This window comes from Polypterus senegalus, chromosome 4 (assembly GCF_016835505.1).
Source record: "Polypterus senegalus isolate Bchr_013 chromosome 4, ASM1683550v1, whole genome shotgun sequence".
Lineage (NCBI taxonomy): Eukaryota > Metazoa > Chordata > Cladistia > Polypteriformes > Polypteridae > Polypterus > Polypterus senegalus.
Window position 1 is genome coordinate 12,052,859 of NC_053157.1, and position 19,258 is coordinate 12,072,116.

Here is a 19,258-nt window from a genome sequence, read left to right on the forward strand (position 1 = left end):
TCTGTGGCTATAGCTTATTCTTGGAGTAAGAGATACAAAACAGAAATTCAACAAGTAGGCAGGATATCGATACGGTATTTTAAAAAAAAATTAAAGCAGCTTCAGGCTTGTGTATATTCTTATGTCACATTCTAGAGTGTCTGTGGTCTGAGCATTTAAACTGGGGCCCCTTCCACAACTGGCTCTTACATCATGCCTAACACTGCCAGGCTAGGCACCAACACCCTGTGATCCTGAACTACATGATTTTTCCAGGTTAAAAAAAAATGATAAATGAGGGAAGATGGGATTAACATCTCACACACTTGTTACTTTACCTCTGAGAGACAGTCAGACTGTAATGCTTGAGAAGTGCCAAGAGCTCCTTAATAACCCATCCAATGACTTTCTTTGGTTCTGCTTTAGTTTCTTGCAAAACACTGACAAAATACTCTGTCAATCCATCTTCACTCTGTAAAAGACAGAAACAGCAAGTGAAAGATATTCAGAAAATACATTTTACTGTAATCACTAATATAGACTATATTGCCAAAAGTACTGGGACCCCCCTCCAAATCATTGAATTCAGGTTTTCCAATCACTTCCAAGGCCACAGGTGTATGACATCGAGCACCCAGGCATGCAGACTGCTTCCACAAACATTTATGAAAGAATGGGTCGCTCTGAGGAGCTCAGTGACCTCAAGTGTGGTACCGGGATAGGATGGCACCTATGCAATAAGTCCATTTGTGAAATTTCCTTGCTACTAAATATTCCGCAGTCAACTGTTAGTGGAATTATAACAAAGTGGAAGCAACTGGGAACAACAGCAACTCAGCCACAAAGTCATAGGCCATGTAAGATCACAGAGCGGGTACAGCACATGCTGAGGCGCACAGTGGCAATCCGTTTGGCGGTTGCCAGAAGAACGGTACTTGCCTGACTGCATTTTTCCAAGTCTAAATGTTGGTGGCTGTTTTCAGGGGTTGGGTTTGGCCCCTTAGTTGCAGTGAAAGGAATTCTTAATGCTTCAGCATATGAAGCCATTTTAGACAATTTCATGCTCCCAACTTTGTGGGAACAGTTTGGAGATGGCCCTTTCCTGAAGCCCTAACATGGCTGTGCACCAGTGCACAAAGCAAGGTCTATAAAGAAATGGATGAGTGAGTTTGGTGTGGAGGAACATTACTGGCCTGCACAAAGCCCTGACCTCAACCTAATATAAAACACCTTTAGGATGAATTCGAGCGGAAAGTACATGTGAGCCAGGCCTTCTCGTCCAACATCAGTGCCTGACCTCACAAATGTTCTCCTGGTCACAAATTCCCATAAACACACTCCTATGCCTTGTGGAAAGCCTTCCCAGAAGAGTTGAAGCTGTTATAGCTGCAAAAGGTGGGTCAACTCCATATTAACGCCTATGTATTAAGAATGGGATGTCATGTGTGAGTAATGGCAGGCGTCCCAATACTTCTGGCAAAATAGTGTATATACCATAGTCTAATTCATTTAGCAATTTTCATACCTCTGTATTTTTTATAGCAGGAGGCATGACAGACTGGTAAACTCTCTTCTGGCTTTCCAAAACAATGGAAGAATCACAAAACAAGAGCTTCCATGGTGTGTCTCTATGTTTAAATTCAAAACTAAAACAACCTTTTCTGATTTTTCACACCTTTCTGACTGATAAAACAGGGTAGAAAATGGTTACGAGCCATAAAAAAGCCCCACAAAGGTCCAGATTTTCTTATAAGCTCTGGCACTATGTATGTCTGGGACGCCATCACTCAAATCCCATGAGCACATAAAGTTTACTAACTGATGCTGTGCTAAGACTTTTTATCTGGAACTACAGTACTTTGGTGTTCTACGGACACCGAGAATTAAAGTGCCAAAACAGCCAACCATGTGCCTTCTCAATTGAAAATGACTAGGGATGCGACAAGAACTGATAATTTGGTACTAATTCAGCAGTAAAGTTGCAAAAACTTAACGGCACCAGCTTTTTTACAGTATTGGTAGTACCAAGAAAGTTAGTACAGCACTCATGTGTGACTGCAAGTAGACAAATTACTCAGGAAGGCACAGTACTATATGATTAAAAACTGAGTAAAACTACACATAAAAATAGCCCACAGTGACGATGACACAGGACTGTATAAACACATGTAAAAGAGGAAAACCCCTAGAGGTCATCTCTGGAACTACTTTTGTGTTCACACGAGTACAGGAATCATATTAGTTATTAAAAAAATGAAAAAGATAAAAGTAAAACACACAAACACATACACAAGCTTGAGTTATTGCCAGTTTTATCTCATTACGGAATTAATTCAAATTCAGATTAGCTTTCAAATAAGGTGCAATCGTTTAACTTACATTGTTATGCATTTGTAAGATGAGATGAAAAGATAACAAGATTAATCTCTTTTAAATAATGTCCCACACAGCTCCAGTAAATGAATGGAGGCGTTGCATTCATTCTTTGATTATAGTAAGCCTTCAGTCCAAGCATCCTTCCATTTTCTAACCGGTGTATATAGTTCAAGCTCATGCTGGAGTGCGACTTACACGCATCCTCAGTTATGCATATAGGAATGTGGGAGGACTGCCCAGCACAGGCAACAGTCGTAGCGTAAAAATGCTGACGCAAGATTTAAACAAAGGAGCAATTTGGCTTGTCTTGCTCCATTTGTTAATACCAAAATAAAATTTATTTAGCGTTTCAATGTTTTGAAAGACAAGCCACTTCTCCCTACGAATAAACTGTGTTAAAAGAGACGTTTAATCACTGAAACACACAGTTAGTAGAATAATCAAAACAACATATGTCGCTGCTAAATCCAACTCTGCAAATAATGAACGTATGACATTTGTTTGACTTTTGAAGGCAAACTACTGTTCATTAGTTTAACCCTTAAGTGAAAGCACATGTCATATATTTGGTATATAATGGTAGGATGAAGAATGTAATGCTGTCTCACAGTTATAAACTTACTGAGAACAGGTAATGACAGTAATCTTTCAATTCTGCATTTGTACACAGGCATAAGAAAGTGTGCTCACTCACACAAGACATTTTGAAAACATAACAACAAAGGAGTACATGAAGTAAAGGATGCATGAAAAACTGACAAGTTTGATTTCACAAAGGAAGCTTAAAAAAAAGGAGGACTAGATACAGTCCGGAAAATTAAAACACCATGAGTTTCTGATATTTGAAATTTGATTTGCCTCTCCTGTTAAATATTACCAGCCAACTATGCAAATTTGAAGGAATAGCCTGCCAATAGGAATTCGCCAGGCAAATACAGTAGAGCACTTTAAAACACTGCTGAAAACACATTACTTTAACATGGCCTTTTTATAACTTCACTTTAACTTAATCCTGATACTCTGTATGTTCAATTCTTCATAATTATTCACAGTGGCTCCAAAATCCATACTGACCCCTACTCTCTCTTCTGTTTCTTTTTCCGGTTTCTTTGTGGTGGCGGCCTGCGCCACCACCACCTACTCAAAGCATCATGATGCACCAACATTGATGGACTGAAAGCCAGAAGTCTACGTGACCATCATCATCAGGTCCTTCCATGAAAACCCTAAATACAAAGAGGACTGTTTGACTTATGTTAGGTAGATTGCCCAGAGGGGACTGGGCGGTCTCGTGGTCTGGAACCCCTACAGATTTTATTTTTTTCTCCAGCCTTTGGAGTTTTTTGTTTTTCTGTCCACCCTGGCCATCGGACCTTACTTATTCTATGTTAATTAATGTTGACTTATTTTTATCTTTTATTGTGTCTTCTATTTTTCTATTCATTTTGTAAAGCACTTTGAGCTACATTTTTTTGTATGAATATGTGCTATATAAATAAATGTTGATTGATTGATTGAATAGCAAATATTACAATCCTAACTGACTGATTCACTGATAAACCAGACTTTAAAAGCAGGCTGCTACAAAAACGGCTTTAAATGAAAATGAAAACAGTAAATATTGTAAATGAGTGGACGCTTGGTGGCACTATTGCTCACCATTTCCCCAACAGACAAACACACTGGACACAAATTAAAAGCACTAAGAAGTTATTTAATTTCTTCTTTTCTCTGAGGTAGTGCCTCACATTAAACACCAATAAACTCACAATACTCTCCTCTACCTCCCAGCAAGCTCTGTTACACTCCCTCCCAACTCCGGCTTGCCCGCTGGGTTCCCATCAGTCCTTTAAATAGTCTTTAATAAAGACTATTACTTTAATAAAGAACAGGGATTTTCTTCAGCCCGGAAGTACTTTGGGGCTTCCGTCCTCGTGACTACCTTTTACTTCCGGGAAACAATGAAAGAATATGTCCCCAGGTCCTTTGACAACTCCTCGTGGCGGCACCCATCAGGGCTGTGTGTCCGAAATCCATTTCCCATAGTACCCTGTGGGAATCCGGGGTACCACTGCACTCCAGGGAAGCTGCCATCTAGCATTTTTGGGGAAGCAGTGTTGGCAAGTAGCTGACATCCCCCATCCTGCCGACCGTCCATCACAATATAAAATTTTAATGTTTTTTATATTTAGCACGGATTTTAAGCAGTAGTTTTCAGTTACTGGACAAACAATGTCAGAGAATAGACTTAGAATGTACACATGCTAAGATAAATCAGGTAGTTCATGATATATCATTCTTTATAAACGCTATGCTGAAATCCCCCCCAAGATTCTGCCAATCTCTGTAACACATTAAAATTCAAACCATGCATAGTATTTTGATGTTTATGAATTCCAATATTAGTTTATTCAAGTGATAATGTTTCACTGGTATTGGTATCAAATCATCCCTAAACATGACTTCACAACAGCACCTTCTCCAGGTCAGTACACACAACTTAACATGCTGTAACTGTGATGAGGTTTCTGACTAACAATAGAACATTTAAAACCACATCTATGGCTGTACGTTTCTGTATTTCACTGGTTGCACTTAATAACTAAAATACAACAAATGTTTAAAACAGTTCTAAGATTAATGGTAGCTTGGTCAACACCGATGAATTCATAAAATTACAGTGAAGTACCTCATAAGTGATAATCGGGAACAAGGATAACAGTAAGGCGGAAAGGTTTCAGATATGCCCTGCCTACATACATAATTAGGAATGTCTAATCACCTTTAAATAAGTTGGATGAACTGTCACATCTCATGACAGGTCACTGTGATATTGGGTACTGTGAACAACTGGCTTACACTTCCTATTTCAGACACTATTTCACTGCTGAATGATCTTCATATGATACAATCAGGTGGAGTAGAAAAGGCAGGAGGTGAACTGAATATCTACGTAAAACACCAGTGGTAAAAAAGTGAGCACATTGTAATTAAAACTAAAATTTGCAGTCCAGACATTGAAATACTGACTGATTGTGTCCATGTTACTTCCCAGGGAGATAAGTTAAAGTTATCTTGTTACCATGTTAAAGTTTATTATCTCAGCAACAGGGATTGCTCCTTATATTACTAACATTATAATTTAATATATTATTTAAATGTAAAAAGGTGGCATAACTGGGAAGGTCTTACTACACCTAGCTGCCAATGAGAATCCTCTGTTATTATCTAACTCAGATGTTTGTGTATTTGGGTGGTTGTGCTTTTTTATAATATGCATATTTTTCTTGAGCTTCTGTGAAGTTTTAATTTTCCCTTGGGGAAAACCCAAATCTCTCTCTACTTCTAACAATATATTGAACTTCTGTCAAAACAGAGGAGACTAATGTAAGAAAAAAATAAATAACTAAAAACAAACCAACAAAACAAAAAAGGGTTAGCCGAATCTGCCACCATACTGAATTAAAGGAAGTTAACACACTTAATACTGGCAATTATAAAGGAGATGCCTCCATGAAAAATGTACTGCCTTTATTCACTATTGAGACTTTCATTGTTAGTGCTTTTCACCAATACTTTTTCATTGCAAAAATCGAGCTTTGGAAGTGAAAGGAAAGAAGTGGAATAACAGCTAGTTTACCAACAGGAAACAGATTTATCTGTCAATGTGTCACTTCTGAATTTTGTGAAAAGAGCCAATTCATCACAAATTCTTCAGTATATTTTAGTAATAGTCTATGTTCATAAATGTCATATCTTTCAACTTTTAAACTGGATGGCACATTACTGTTGATTGTGATGCTGGAAAGTGGCAACTTAACTGCATGCTGGGGGGGGATACACAATTAAGAATTTCACTGCACTTTGTATGTTTTACAATACTACTATTACTTTAAAATGAAGAACTGTATTTTAGATCAGAATGGGTGTGACTGGGATATCTCTTGTACTAAGAATGATGTAGATGGCTTCAGATGTCCAGTCTATGGATGCCTGCATTGTATTTTTTCCTTTAATGGAATATTACAAGAGAACTATGATTCTTAGTGTGATGTGAGAAGTGGCAAAATCATTTTTCAAGCAAACTATAGGAAAAAACCTGATCTAAATCTGTTAAGTAGTTCTCGGATTCACTAGCTAAGCGAAAGTAAAGTAACGCCCTTACTGGCGTTACACTCACAGGTTGGCATGTGAGTGAGGAGGGCCCTTCTGTGTGTCTCTCGGATTTGCATAAATAAATCGGTACCGCAAGCAAACTATGATACATAGCGCAATGAGAGATATCGCAAAATCAACAGGAATGTTCAAGCAAATTACAGAAAAAAACCCACTCTAAATCCGTTAAATAGTTCTCTCATGGAAAGCGGACAGATGTTGGATTTTATATGTATATATATGCATATACCATAAATATTTGGACAGAGACAACTTTTTTCTAATTTTTGTTCTGTACATTACCACAATGAATTTTAAATGAAACAACTCCGATGCAGTTGAAGTGCAGACTTTCAGCTTTAATTAAGTGGGTTGAACAAAACGATTGCATAAAAATGTGAGGCAACTAAAGCATTTTTTAACACAATCCCTTCATTTCAGGGGCTCAAAAGTAATTGGACAATTGACTCAAAGGCTATTTCATGGGCAGGTGTGTTCAAGTTCGTCGTCACGTCTTATCAATTAAGCAGATAAAAGGCCTGGAGTTGATTTGAGGTGTGGTGCTTGCATGTGGAAGATTTTGCTGTGAACAGACAACATGCGGTCAAAGGAGCTCTCCATGCAGGTGAAAGAAGTCATCCTTAAGCTGCAAAAACAGAAAAAAACATCCGAGAAATTGCTACAATATTACGAGTGGCAAAATGTACAGTTTGGTACATCCTGAGAAAGAAAGCAAGCACTGGTGAACTCAGCAACGCAAAAAGACCTGGACGTCCACGGAAGACAACAGTGGTGGATGATCGCAGAATCATTTCCATGGTGAAGAGAAACCCCTTTCACGACAGCCAACCAAGTGAACGACACTCTCAAGGGCTTGGTAGGTGTATCGATATCCAAGTCTACCATAAAGAAGACTGCATGAAAGTAAATACAGAGGGTGCACTGCAAGGTGCAAGCCACTCATAAGCCTCAAGAATAGAAAGGCTAGATTGGACTTTGCTAAATAAAAACATCTAAAAAGCCAGCACAGTTCTGGAAAAACATTCTTTGGACAGATGAAACCAAGATCAACCTCTACCAGAATGATAGCAAGAAAAAAGTATGGAGAAGGCGTGGAACAGATCATTATCTAAAGCATAGCACATCATCTGTAAAACACGGTGGAATCAGGCAGTGTGATGGCTTGGGCGTGCATGGCTGCCAGTGGCACTGGGACACTCGTGTTTATTGATGATGTGACACAGGACAGAAGCAGCCGAATGAATTCTGAGGTGTTCAGAGACATACTGTCTGCTCAAATCCAGCTAAATGCAGTCAAATTGATTGGGCGGCGTTTCATGATACAGATGGACAATGACCCAAAACATACAGCCAAAGCAACCCAGGAGTTTATTAAAGCAAATAAGTAGAAAATTCTTGAATAGCCAAGTCAGTCACCTGATCTTAACCCAATTGAGCAGGCATTTCACTTGTTGAAGACTAAACTTCGCACAGAAAGGCCCACAAACAAACAGCAACTGAAAGCCGCTGCAGTAAAGGCCTGGCAGAGCATTAAAAAGGAGGAAACCCAGCATCTGCTGATGCCCAGGAGTTCAAGACTTCAGGCTGGCATTGCCAGCAAAGAGTTTTCAACCAAGTATTAGAAATGAACATTTTATTTCTAATTATTTAATTTGTCCAATTACTTTTGATCTACTGAAATGAAGGGATTGTGTTAAAAAAATGCTTTAGTTGCCTCACATTTTTATGCAATCTTTTTCTTCAATCCACTGAATTAAAGCTGAAAGTCTGCACTTCAACTGCATCTGAGTTGTTTCATTTAAAATTCATTGTGGTAATGTACAGAACCAAAATTAGAATATAACCCACTTACACCTTAACACCAGCAAGACCAAGGAGCTGGTGGTGGATTTTAGGAGGCCCAGGCCCCTCATGGACCCTGTGATCATCAGAGGTGACTGTGCAGAGGGTGCAGACCTATAAATATCTGGGAGTGCAGCTGGATGACAAATTGGACTGGACTGCCAATACTGATGCTCTATGTAAGAAAGCTCAGAGCAGAATATACTTTCTGAGAAGGTTGGCATCCTTCAACATCTGCAGTAAGATGCTGCAGATGTTCTACCAGACGGTTGTGGCGAGTGCCCTCTTCTACGCGGTGGTGTGCTGGGGTGGCAGCATAAAGATGAAAGATGCCTCACGCCTGGAGAAACTTGTTAAGAAGGCAGGCTCCATTGTAGGATTAAAATTGGACAGTTTAACATCTGTGGCAGAGCGACGGGCATTAAGCAAACTCCTGTCAATCATGAAGAATCCACTGCATCCACTTAACAGTGTCATCTCCAGACAGAGGAGTAGCTTCATTGACAGACTTTTGTCACCGTCCTGTTCCACTGACAGACTAAAGAGATCGTTCCTCCCCCACACTATGCGACTCTTCAATTCCACCCGGGGGAGTAAATGCGAACATTAATTTTATTTTAATTCTTTTCATTTTTATTACTATTTAATTTAATATTGTTTCTTTGTATCAGTATATTGCTGCTGGATTATGTGAATTTCCCTTGGGATTAATAAAGTATCTATCTATCTATCTATCTAGAAAAAAAGTTGTCTCTGTCCAAATATTTATGGACCTTATATATATATATATATATATATATATATATATATATATATATATATATATATATATATATATATATATATATATATATATATATATATATAGAGAGAGAGAGAGAGAGAGAGAGAGAGAGAGAGAGATGTCTGAGGTAAGTTCCAAGGCATCCCTGAACTATGCTGAAAAGTGTAGCACCTTCTGCACATATAAATTTAATTTTGGAATAAATACAAAATAGTGCGCCAATTTTTTTTTTAGATCAGCCAAGTTAGTAATGTTTACTTTCCATAATCATACATCCATTAGAGTTAGAGAATGAACAAAAACACTATTTGTTTACATCAATCCATCTCTCTATCATTTTTAATTCTTTCATCTATCTTAACTTGTCAACTTTGTGAAATGTGAGAGGATAAAAATGATAACACTCATAGCTGACTGATTGCACTTCTAAAAGCATGAATAAAAACACTGTTTAATTTTTGGACTTTCCCTGTAATTAGATCAAATTAGAAATGAAGCCTTTAATTTGACTTTAGTGATGAAACAGTAGTGGGGTCTTCTTTTTCATTAAGTTAGATTGTTATGGATTTGAAAATAATACGGGCAACTGTTACTGTGTGAAATTCAAAACCTGTTGCTTTAGACTAGGGAAGATTCCAGAAAAATATTTCTTTTCAAAAATAAAAAGTAAAATGCATGGTGTGATTAAAAGAATATTTCTTAAGAAATCCTGACTATAAAACATTCAGATCATTTAATTATCCTTGACTACATGATTATATGATCAATCATGTAAGGAATGAAGTTACTGGCCATAATAACACTACTTCTCAAAAAGCCTACACTCAACCCACCTCAAGTAGACATCTATAGTCTCTCTTCTTGAACATGCTGTGTCTAACCATAGCTCTTCTTTCCTCATACTAAAGAGATTTCTTGATCCTATAACCAGTCAGACTTCAAGAGTGGCCGTTCTACCAAGATAGTTCTACCGACTGTTGTTCAAATTGTACAGTTGGCGTGGGCTGCCACCATGTCATCCTTCCTCATTCTTCTTGATCTTTCCTCTGCCTTTGACACAGATAAAGGATCAGATTCTCCTTGCCCCACACTCTGATGTTACCATCATTGGGACTGCTCTCAGACTGATTGATTGTTCTGGGTGAGTCAAAATTATGTTAACACTAATAGATTATTTTTATCTCAACCACACCTTTCCAGTTCGATGGATAAGTCGGGTGGACCATTGCCATGGCCTCCACACTCCCCTGATTTGACACCCTGTGACTTCTGGTTATGGGGTATGGTGAAGGAGCGCATGTATAGGAGGAAAGTTTGTGATATCAATGACCTGAAGGACAGAATATGGACTGTGATATCATCTATTCCCTGGGCTTTACATGGTACTGTTGCTTATTGGTTTATTTGTGTTGAACATGATGGCAAACAGGTTGAGACATTCCTGTAAATCAGGGGTGCCCAATGTGTCGCTCACAATCGACCGGTAGATTGTAAAGGTAGTGCAGGTAGATCACGTTACATTCAAAAAAATTTTTTTTAAACGTTAGTCTATCATATATCCTCCCTATGGCATTTGCCACTTGATTGATATACAGGGCGGCCAGTCTGAGATCTCTTTTCTTCCACACGCATAATCAAATGTGCGAGCTACTGCAAAACTCCGGCTGCGATCTAGTTAGCCTTCCAATTTATATCGACTAAAGAAGGGATTTAAAAAAAAATTGTTTGGGGAGGGTATGGGCTGGATGTGGAACTGGAAGAGGATTTTTTTCTCACAATGTCACAATCGAAGTGCGTTTGTCTGCTCTGTCAATCTATCATTGCTATTCCAAAGATGGAAAATGTGGAAAGGCACTTTCGAACTGTTCATAAAAACTACGAAATTGACGTCCTTCCAAAAGGCGATCTGAGAAAGAGAAAGGAGAGGGAACTAAAATCGCAGTTAATCAGACAGCCGTCATTTTTCACTTGGCTGAATTCAAAAGCTCCTTGACTGCATTATTCAGCTCTACTTATTTATGCGAGTCAGCCTTTTCCCACATGACGATTATTAAATCCAAATACTGTACTGACCATTAATGTATTGAATTGTTATTGTGCCATAAAGATTATTCAGTTATGCAAAGTACGACAACATACATTTTATGTATATACTCGGTGTATAGATATATATATAGCATTTTTAATGTAGGTAGATCATTTCGACTTGGTCATTTTAAAATTAGCTCGCAAGCTGAAAAAGTGTGGACACCCCTGCTGTAAATCATCCTGCACATATGAAGTATGTTTTGTGAATAAATTGTTTCCGCCATTCAAATGTTAACATAATTTTGACTCACCCTGTATATCTCTTTTAAATGTGGATTGCTTTTTTAATGTTATTTATTCATTATTATTCTTACCTGACTTTAATTTGTATTTCTTTACTTGTAACTATAAGGGTCGTTCAAAAAGTTTCCTCACTTTTTTAAACTCTATTTATTAAGAATTTCAAAAACAAATTACATCACTTTTTTATATAGTCACCTTCATTTGCAATGCAATTTTCCCGGCGTTGTACCAACTTTTAATGCCCAATTACTACTCCCGCCTTCACCATTTCCAACGAAAATATAAAAGTGTGGAAACCTTTTGAATGTCCCTCGTATTTCTCTGACAAATTGTTAAGCACTTTAAGGCTAGCATGAAAATGTGCTATAAAAATAATGTTGTTGTTTTTGAATCCTGCCTCTCAGGCAGACTCTACCATGTATCCTGGAGAGGAGAGATGCCTAAATTTCAGTAGGCAAACACAGGGGTGCCCCAGAAACTGGTGCTGGGTCCTCTATTCTTCTCCTTTCACACCACCTAAGTAGGCCTTACCATCAAATCCCATGGATTCTATTATAAATGCTACTTCAATTATACTTAGCTGCACTTTTTTTTTTTAACTCCAGAGGACGACAAGGTCACTCCCAGAATCTCAGCTTGTCTCACTGATATCTTATCTTGGATGAATGAACACTTGTCTATAACTAAACGTGGCAAGGGATGTTGGTCCTCGTCATCCCAGCCAGTATGTCTATTCAACGCTCAACGATCTATGTACAGCTCAGGTTATTATTACTAACATCTACCAAGTCAACGTGCAACCTTGGGGTGATGATCAATAACCAGCTATCCTTCACTGACCACAAAGCAGCCTTCTCTAATTTATTTGCTTTGTGTAACATCTGAAATATCAGTCCATATGTGACAAGAGTATGCAGCACAATTTCTGGTTCAGGCATTGGTTTGATCACGTCTTGACCACTGCAGCTTCTTACTGACAGAAATACCTGCATATGTTACCAAGCCACTGTCGATAACTTAAAATGCAGTGGCACTTCTTGCATTCAACCATCCAACATGGGTGCAAGTCACTTCCCTTTTCATGTCACTGTTTTATGTAGCAGCATGTATTAAGTTCAAATTCTTGATGCTTGCCTACAGAGTAGTCGGTGTATTTACACCCATGAGGTCCTGTACCTTTCGTTCAATGGTATCTGGTGACACCACAACTATACTATGTGGTACTAAAACTCAAAACATACTCTTTCTATGTGTAGCTCCTAACTGGTGGTTCAAGCTGCTCACCCCCATTCACATCGCTGACCTCCTTGGTTTATTTAAGAAGCGTTTGAAGGCTGTCTTGTTCTGAGATGAACTTGCTTTGCTAGCCAATCCAGCCACTTCACGTCTTTGCCACTTGCGTTGTGAAGAGGAGGGCTGATTGCACTCCTAGAAGGCCCAATCGCTCCTCCAAAACCCCATCTTAAATGGTGATACAATGGGAAACAAATAGTTTTTTTTATCTCCTCTTTGCTCGATTAGCTGCGAGCAGCAGCAGCAAACCAGCAGCTAATCGAGCAAAGAGGAGGTACTGTAAAAAACTGTGGCGGCTTCGAACATTTAAAAGCCTGTACAGCAGCTGTCCTACTCTTTGTCTTTTATTTCCGGCCTCAGGCATTGTTATATTTCTTGGCACAAAGTCTTGTCTTGTGGGACATGAGTTCCTGATATTTTTTACTTTATAATTTAAAAACAGAATAAGAATCTGAAAATCTAACAATATAATATTAAAGTTTGATAAATTCTGAAAAGAATGATACCAAACATATATATGTAGGTTTTAAAATAAGACTGATTTAAAACATGACGAAAAAGTCACATAAAATTGTTGCACTTTTAGGCTTAGGATTTTATATATAGAGTAGATAATAGTTTGGATGGTAAGTTGTTAGTAGCCAAGATGAGAGTAATTAATTATCTTGTGTTGCTCTGTTTGGTTAAGAACTCTTTACATGTGGTGATCAATTTTGTAACCTTATTTCGAAAACATATTGATGTTACTTGATTATGTTTGACCTTTTTTGTAAGTTGCTTTGGATAAAAGTGTCTGCAAAGTGAATAAGCATAAATGTAAATGTACTGCACAAGACAGGAAAAAAAAATGAAGAGATGTTTTCTGGTATTACACGCAATAGGTGGTGACAAAAACACGAGCACAAATTATGTTTGGATTTCAATTCAGCACCTTCTGACTGGACAAAGGATACGTACCTCAGAGTGTTTTTTCCCCAAGAATAAGTCAAAATAGGTTAAATGGAAAACTCTGTAAAGTACTTACTACCAAAACAAAACTGTGCTCCGGGAGAATTCCATATTGATCCACAAGCCGGGTTCTCTTGGCGCTGGGCAGCTCAGGCAGATTTTTTCTGATCAAATCAATGTTTATCACTTGCTGGGGATCGGCATTCACTGGTGTACTTTCATTGTCGTAAACTATGAGTGGGGGCAAATTGGGCTCTGGAATGAACCTAAGACAAATATCTTTATAAAGTTAAAAAAATACAATCAAGCAGGCAGCAATTCACAAGTCAAAGCTAGCTGGCATATTTGTAAATCATAACAGATTTCACAGTCTGTCCAACTCTTCAGGGATGCTGCTGGGCATGTTCATTGATAAATCTGTTTATTCAGGCGTTATACATGTTTTTCTGTTACCTCTGGAGCACTCTAGTAAAATATTAGCTGAGATGAATGTAAAGCTGTGATCCGCTAAGCTATTTGGCAGACCAGAATTAAAAAAAAATGATAAATTACCTGTAGTCTTGAAGGCTTTCTTTATCTCTCATGGGTATAGTCTGTCTAGAGTCAAACACAGAGAAAGAAAACATAAAACAGTGAATACAAACAGCACAATAAATATACCACAGCAGTTTACTTAAAATTAAAATATGAGTAGAAGCTGACAGTAAAAATTGCCAGTAAAAGCAATGTGACAGTGCAAAGATGGGGCTGCTGGCTTACAGGTCCAGCATCCTGGGTTCAAATTTATCGGAATCTGGGAGGCGTCTGCGCTTTCTCTCCATATCTGCTGGTTTTCTTCTCATATTCAACACACATACAAGTTAACTGGTGCTTCTAAATTGGCTCAGCGTAAGTGGAACCTGCAATTGACTGGTACTTCAATTTGGGCTGGATCCTGACTTATGCCTGTTGATGCCCGCACCCCAAATACAATTAAATGGGTTTGATAACATAACAAAAGCATTGCAAAGGATGTATAACATACAAGCAAGAGCTAAGGTCAGATATGAATACTGATAGGGGAAAAAGCCCAAGAGATGAATATTTCAGAGAGCTATCTATCTTGATGAAAATGGAGAACAGTTTACATTTATAGAGTAGTAAATCTACAGTGGTGTGAAAAACTATTTGCCCCCTTCCTAATTTCTTATTCTTTTGCATGTTTGTCACACAAAATGTTTCTGATCATCAAACACATTTAACCATTAGTCAAATATAACACAAGTAAACACAAAATGCAGTTTTTAAATGATGGTTTTTATTATTTAGGGAGAAAGAAAAATCAAAACCTACGTGGCCCTGTGTGAAAAAGTAATTGCCCCCTGAGCCTAATAACTGGTTGGGCCACCCTTAGCAGCAATAACTGCAATCAAGTGTTTGCGATAACTTGCAATGAGTCTTTTACAGAGCTCTGGAGGAATTTTGGTGCACTCATCTTTGCAGAATTGTTGTAATTCAGCTTTACTTGAGGGTTTTCTAGCATGAACCGCCTTTTTAAGGTCATGCCATAGCATCTCAATTGGATTCAGGTCAGGACTTTGACTAGGCCACTCCAAAGTCTTCATTTTGTTTTTCTTCAGCCATTCAGAGGTGGATTTGCTGGTGTGTTTTGGGTCACTGTCCTGTTGCAGCACCCAAGATCGCTTCAGCTTGAGTTGACGAACAGATGGCCGGACATTCTCCTTCAGGATTTTTTGGTAGACAGTAGAATTCATGGTTCCATCTATCACAGCAAGCCTTCCAGGTCCTGAAGCAGCAAAACAACCCCAGACCATCACACTACCACCACCATATTTTACTGTTGGTATGATGTTCTTTTTCTGAAATGCTGTGTTCCTTTTACGCCAGATGTAATGGGACATTTGCCTTCCAAAAGTTCAACTTTTGTCTCATCAGTCCACAAGGTATTTTCCCAAAAGTCTTGGCAATCATTGAGATGTTTCTTAGCAAAATTGAGACGAGCCCTAATGTTCTTTTTGCTTAACAGTGGTTTGCGTCTTGGAAATCTGCCATGCAGGCCGTTTTTTCCCAGTCTCTTTCTTATGGTGGATTCGTGAACACTGACCTTAATTGAGGCAAGTGAGGCCTGCAGTTCTTTAGACGTTGTCCTGGGGTCTTTTGTGACCTCTCAGATGAGTTGTCTCTGCGCTCTTGGGGTAATTTTGGTCGGCCGGCCACTCCTGGGAAGGTTCACCACTGTTCCATGTTTTTGCCATTTGTGGATAATGGCTCTCACTGTGGTTCGCTGGAGTCCCAAAGCTTTAGAAATGGCTTTATAACCTTTACCAGACTGATAGATCTCAATTACTGCTGTTCTCATTTGTTCCTGAATTTCTTTGGATCTTGGCATGATGTCTAGCTTTTGAGGTGCTTTTGGTCTACTTCTCTGTGTCAGGCAGCTCCTATTTAAGTGATTTCTTGATTGAAACAGGTGTGGCAGTAATCAGGCCTGGGGGTGGCTACGGAAATTGAACTCAGGTGTGATACACCACAGTTAGGTGATTTTTAACAAGGGGGCAATTACTTTTTCACACAGGGCCATGTAGGTTTGGATTTTTTTTCTCCCTAAATAATAAAAAACATCATTTTAAAAACTGCATTTTGTGTTAACTTGTGTTATATTTGACTAATGGTTAAATGTGTTTGATGATCAGAAACATTTTGTGTGACAAACATGCAAAAGAATAAGAAATCAGGAAGGGGGCAAATAGTTTTTCACACCACTGTAGGAACCTAAAATTCCCATTAAAAACAGTGTACAATGTAGAAACATCATTCTCGGATTTTGGAGGGCTGCAGGTTTTCATTCCACACATTTTCTCAATTAGTAATCAATTACTGCTGTTAATGGAATACCCATCCTTTGCTTTAAATTTTACTAACTTGTATTTTTAGATTCAGAACCCTTCATTGTTTCTTTTTTTCAGCAGTCACATAATAATAATAAGATACAAAACAAGCCAACAAATGACTGGCAAACTTCATCATAAATTTCTGTCTGTCATATCTAACTTAATAAAAAATTTAAAAAGAACATATGTAAGGTGTGAGAAATGTTCATTGGCTCTGGTCCACAAAATATTTTGGCGGTGCTCTCAGAAAAAAAGAAAATTAAAAGTTTACAAATTTCTGGTGTGTCAGAATGCTTTCTGTGCATGCATCTCCGGAGATGTACCTGGGATCCTAGGGAGTTTATGGACGTTTTTCAATATCACATTCCTTTCCCAAGCAACCCAACAAGGGGTGATGAGACTCCTGCTTGTGTCCAGTTGACAAGAAGCTAACTGCAGCAAGTCCAAGGTTCTGTTCTTCTGAGCCACATCCAATACAATGCTCTCTCTCTCCGCCATGTTGGTGGTTTCACAGATGGCTCTTCTCTTCATCTCTCCTTCAATGCTGAATGTGTTAAGGGCTTTGGCTAATGGATGTGCCGTGAACCTCCTATATCCACTGTTAACAAGTCAGCAACTTGCTCTCCATCCAGACTGGCTACTGGGTGACTAGACCTTTGTATTGAGAGTTTTTTTTAAAGGATTCTTCAAAGTGGTCCTCTCAAGGCACCTTAAATCTTGATTAGGATAGTGAGTTTGGTAGCATCCATCCATAGGACTAGACCTGGACTGAAATAGCCATTGCAATATGCTGTGGAAACCTCAGTTATCTTTCCAAGTTCAGAGCCTCTTTTTCATTATGAGCTTTGGGTAACATTCTGGTAGTTAGCTTCTTAAGGAAAAGAAAAGAATAGAAAGTTCTAAACCTTAAAAAGCAAGTTAATTAAAATTAAAGTAAAAGAAATATTTTCTATTAGCACTAGTAATTGGCAGGGAGTGGGTGTTATGAAAACCTGTACCCACTGTGACCCACCAAGATCACACTTAGTTGGACAACCGGTATAATGTACACTTAAAATATTTTTTTAAAAAGTTACATTTGCACGTCCCTATGTGGTCCTTTACATGTAGAACATAATTATTGCCTTAGCTTTATAGGTGGAGTCCTGGTAGTTTGAATGATATTTTTACGGTTGCACATTTGGTCAGCATCACTGCTAATACTCCATACTTTTACCTTTATTTATTACATTGATTGTTACACAAAGTAATTTACAAGCCCTATAGTTACAAGTTTTGGCATATTTCTTCTACAAAGGCAGCACCAAAAGATTAAGCGGCATGGCTGGAATCACAAGGTCAGTTAGTGTGTCACTGACACTTTGAAGGGTACCATTAATTCCCTGACAAAATATTGCTATCCATCAACTGATAAACTAAACTAGTTAATCCATTTAAAGGTCTTGGGTCCTACAGCCTATTCCAGAAAAATCCCTGGAATCAACCCTAGATGTGACACAAGTCCATTGCAGGCTATACTCCCTAAAGCAGGGGTGCCCACACTTTTTTGGCTTGCGAGCTACTTTTAAAATAACCAGGTCAGAATGTTATACCTACATTAAAAATTATATATATATATATATATATATATAGTGAACTTTGACCCGGACACAGACAGACGGACATCTTTGTTTCTATTTACAAAGATCATGTGCACCACAAACCCCAGTGCCTTCTGCACCGATTCCCCAAAGTCCAGGGCTCACAGTTCCTGTGCCTTTCTTTCCTGGCCGCCTCCCGGCCCCTTATATCTGATTCCCGGACGAGCACCAGGTGTTCCCGGCATTCTTCCCTTGGCCACGCCCCAGCGTGGCGGAAGTGCCGGCTGTCCTCCCGGCAGCTCTCCGGGTGTCCTCCAAAGTCTTCCCCCTGGCACTTCCTGGTGTGGCAGAAGTGCCGGGCTCCCGGGATAATCAGGCACTGGGGCGCCGCCTGGAGTGGCCACGGGTCCCTACAGGGCTGGGCTTCCAAGCCCTCTACCCGAGGCCTCCAGTATAACCAGGACGGACGCCCCCTCTCGGTCTGGATGAGGCACAAGCCCTCCTCCGGTCCACCTGGGCGTCACCACACGAGATATACTGGCATCGGGGCGGCCACGGGTCCCTACAGGGCTGGGCTTCCAAGCCCTTTACCTGAGGCCCCCAACATAACCAGGGCGGATGCCCCCTCGCGGTCTGGAGGAGGCACAAGCCCTCCTCTGGTCCTCCTGGGCGTCCCGGCCGGGGACCACAATATATATATATATATAAACTGAGTATCAGAGGTGGGTAGTAACGAGTTACATTTACTCCGTTACATTTACTTGAGTAACTTTTAAAAAAAATTGTACTTCTAAGAGTAGTTTTACTCCACCATACTTTTTACTTTTACTTGAGTATATTTGTGAAGAAGAAACGCTACTCTTACTCCGCTACATTGGCCAACACTCGAATCGTTACTTTTTTTCCATTAGATAAAGTCTGCTCTGTGTAGCGAACGCTGTCAAGTTACGCACATGCCTTCCATTGCGTCTCCAGCTCTGACGCGAGGTTTTGGATGTTCCCCAAATCAAGGCACTGCAGCTTTGAGGATAGATGTTGCATTTTTCGTTTGAAAGCAT

The 19,258-nt window shown here is 39.1% G+C and overlaps 1 protein-coding gene across 2 annotated transcripts in view; it reads right to left on the reverse strand.

Moving 5' to 3' along the window:
* Nucleotides 1-19,258, reverse strand: part of gatb (glutamyl-tRNA(Gln) amidotransferase, subunit B) — a 212,138-nt gene that overhangs the window by 47,447 nt on the left and 145,433 nt on the right. For both annotated transcript variants that reach the window (XM_039750253.1, XM_039750254.1), the window contains exons 8-10: nucleotides 14,282-14,326; nucleotides 13,806-13,995; nucleotides 318-451 (exon numbers count right to left, since the gene is read on the reverse strand). In XM_039750253.1, coding sequence (XP_039606187.1) covers nucleotides 318-451; nucleotides 13,806-13,995; nucleotides 14,282-14,326 — 369 coding nt within the window. The remainder of the gene's footprint in view (nucleotides 1-317; nucleotides 452-13,805; nucleotides 13,996-14,281; nucleotides 14,327-19,258) is intronic.